Below are 2,811 nucleotides of genomic sequence, written 5' to 3'. Positions count from 1 at the left end.
GGAAGTAAAAAGGAATTTAAATTATCATCACTTGGTATAAAATGGTTCAAAACTTTTATTTTTTGACCACTTTTGAGTGACAAAGAATTTATGAAATTTCAGGCGTGATTCTAAAAGATCTCATTAAAAAATTGCTTTCAAATTATCAACATTATTTTTGATAAAAATTTTCTAGGGTAAAAAAACCAAACTCTCAATGCACTCATTGGGGCAGTAGCAGTTGGTAAATACTACTTACTAGGCAGCAGACCAAAACTGGGTATGGTAGTAGCAGTTGGTAAATGCTACTTACTATGCAGCGGACCAAAACTACAATTGTTATACAGTGGGCATGGTCCATAATGCTATGTGGAATACGACCGTCAAATGAAACTATAATATAATTAAAATGATACTTTAGTGTTTCTAAAATGAAATTACTATGCTTGAAAAATAAAACTAAAAACAGAGTTCATTCAATAACGTATATTGTTAAATGAAACTGTAGTATATATAATTAAAATAATATTTTAGTGTTGTTAAAATAAAACTACTGTGTGAAAAATAAAATTAAAATTCAGAGTCATATAATAACATATATTATCAAATGAACGTGAAGTGTAATTAAAATAATACTTTAGCATTATTATAATTAAACTAATGTATGGAAAATGAAACTATAAAATAGAGCTCATACAATAATATATATTGTCAAATTATAGAGCTCATACAATAATATATATTGTCAAATGAAACTGTAATATAATTAAAATGGTACTTTGACATTACTATAATGAAACTTGCGTGAAAAACGAAATAAAAAAAAAAAACAAAAACAAAACAATATTGTCAAATGAAACATAAATGTAATTAAAATGATACTTATTTAAATGAACCACAGTACTATATAGACCGTGGTCCACATTAAAACTTGTCCCAAAATTACATGTGATTAATGACACAGTTTTTCTTACCCACAATCTACCATTCAAAACTAATTAGGTAGCCATTCAGAACTAATTGAACTACCCATGTGGAGTGACGCAGAGTTTTCTCAACTCCATGGCAGCAGCATCCATCTCCTCCTTCTGTTTCATCTTCAATCTCTTGCTCATATCCTTAACCCTAGTCTTCAAACCCTCCCCACTCTTCCCACCAATGGCCTCCTTCACAGTTCTTGCAATCACCTCCCTGCAAAGCCTGTGGGTGTCATCATCTCTGGTGATCTCCACTGCCAGCCCCATCTCCACCAAGAGCTTAGCGTTGACGGACTGGTCAGAGTGCATGGGCATGGCGATGATGGGAACCGCAAAATTCAAGGTCTCCATTATGGAGTTCCACCCACAGTGAGTCAGAAACCCGCCCACGCTCGGGTGGTTCAGAATCTCCACCTGAGGCGCCCATCCTTCCACTATTCTCCCACTCTCCCCTATCCTCTTCAAAAACCCTTTTGGGAGTGAATCTTCAGCGCTCACCTGCTCACCATGCGGAAATCTAAGCACCCATATGAAGCTCACATTGCTACCAACAAGCTCCAATCCATGAGCTATCTCCACTATGTCTTCCCTTGACAAGAAATACTCACTCCCGAACGAAATGTATACCACAGAACCCTCTTCTTTCTTCCACAGCCACTCCAAGAGCTCCATTTTGTCGTGATGGGGTTTCTCCATCTGCTCCTCCAGATCCTGGGCTAATAGTCCAATGGGCACAACTTTGCAGCCAATGAATTGAGAGTAGAATTCTATGTATTTGGGTTCCATTTCCATGGAGCTTCTTACCAACACCATATGTGGATTTGGCATAGAGTCTCTCTCGCCGAACTTGAGATGACTGAAAGCGGCGCGGAATATAGCTTCTGAGTAGCCTTTAAGGCGAAGGGGTTGGAAAGGGTATTCGGAGCCGGGATTCCTAATGGCAAAGCGGATGTAAGAGGAGGTGGCGGCGGAGACGTTGTAGAAACTGACGGCGGGGATGTTGAGTGCACGCGCCACCCCCTCCGCCCACACTTGGAGGAAGTCGAACACCAGCAAATCCGGGGTTAGGGTTTCCATGATTTTCGCGAAATTGGGCTTTGACATTTTTAAGGCCTTGAAGAGCGTGGGTTGTAGGTCGCGTGGGAGGCCGTTTGTGGTGTGGCAAGACGGTGGGAGGCCAGGCAGCTCCGGCAGGTGGAGCTCCACTAGCCGGATTGAATCCAAGTACTTTTCCGGTATCATTTTCTTGACGGAGACGAGGATGATGGGTGTGGAACATAGGTGAATCAAGAAACCCCTGTCGGAGAGATTCTTGGCTAGTCCTAGGTATGGAATTATGTGACCATGAGCCAAAAATGGGAACATCAACACACTCACCCTTCTATCTTCTTCACCCATAATCACACTTCTTTCCTAGCACCACTCACACAGATTTGGATTTAATTCGGTTCTTTGAGAAAACAGAGCGCTTTTAAATATACACTTGCACACACTGTATAATATTTCTATATATATATATATATATATATATATATATATATAAGAGTTGGTAACTAGAATAAAAATTATGTTCATGTAATAATCTAGATTATTAACAACTTTTTAATGACAACAAAAAACAACTATTAGCATTTTGTTTTTATATTATTAGGTCACACTTGTATGAGAAAGATCCGTAAGACAGGTTGGGTACGGTCAATATAAAAATGTGATACTTATATCGAAAAATTTAATTAGGAATAAAGTGTTGGTTACTTATAAGCTAAATTGTAATGCTTTTGAGATAAAATTATATTGTAATACTTTTACATTTCCCTAAACCCTAAACCATAAACCGTACTTTTACATTTTGACG

General features: G+C 38.1%; 1 protein-coding gene across 1 annotated transcript; it reads right to left on the bottom strand.

Moving 5' to 3' along the window:
- Nucleotides 1-858: 858 nt before the first annotated feature.
- On the bottom strand, nt 859-2,354 carry LOC116003894 (beta-D-glucosyl crocetin beta-1,6-glucosyltransferase-like). The gene has a single exon (XM_031243835.1). The coding sequence runs from the start codon at nt 2,352-2,354 to the stop codon at nt 1,005-1,007; it is 1,350 nt and encodes a 449-aa protein (XP_031099695.1). The 3' UTR covers nt 859-1,004.
- Between the last annotated feature and the right edge of the window lie 457 nt (nt 2,355-2,811).

The sequence above is a fragment of the Ipomoea triloba genome, chromosome 14, assembly GCF_003576645.1.
Source record: "Ipomoea triloba cultivar NCNSP0323 chromosome 14, ASM357664v1".
Classification (NCBI taxonomy): Eukaryota; Viridiplantae; Streptophyta; class Magnoliopsida; order Solanales; family Convolvulaceae; genus Ipomoea; species Ipomoea triloba.
This window is presented reverse-complemented; position numbering and strand designations above follow the sequence as displayed.

Bases quoted from the DNA above. Each gene is read 5' to 3' on its own strand.
- LOC116003894 (XM_031243835.1), bottom strand. From the start codon at position 2,354: ATGGGTGAAGAAGATAGAAGGGTGAGTGTGTTGATGTTCCCATTTTTG.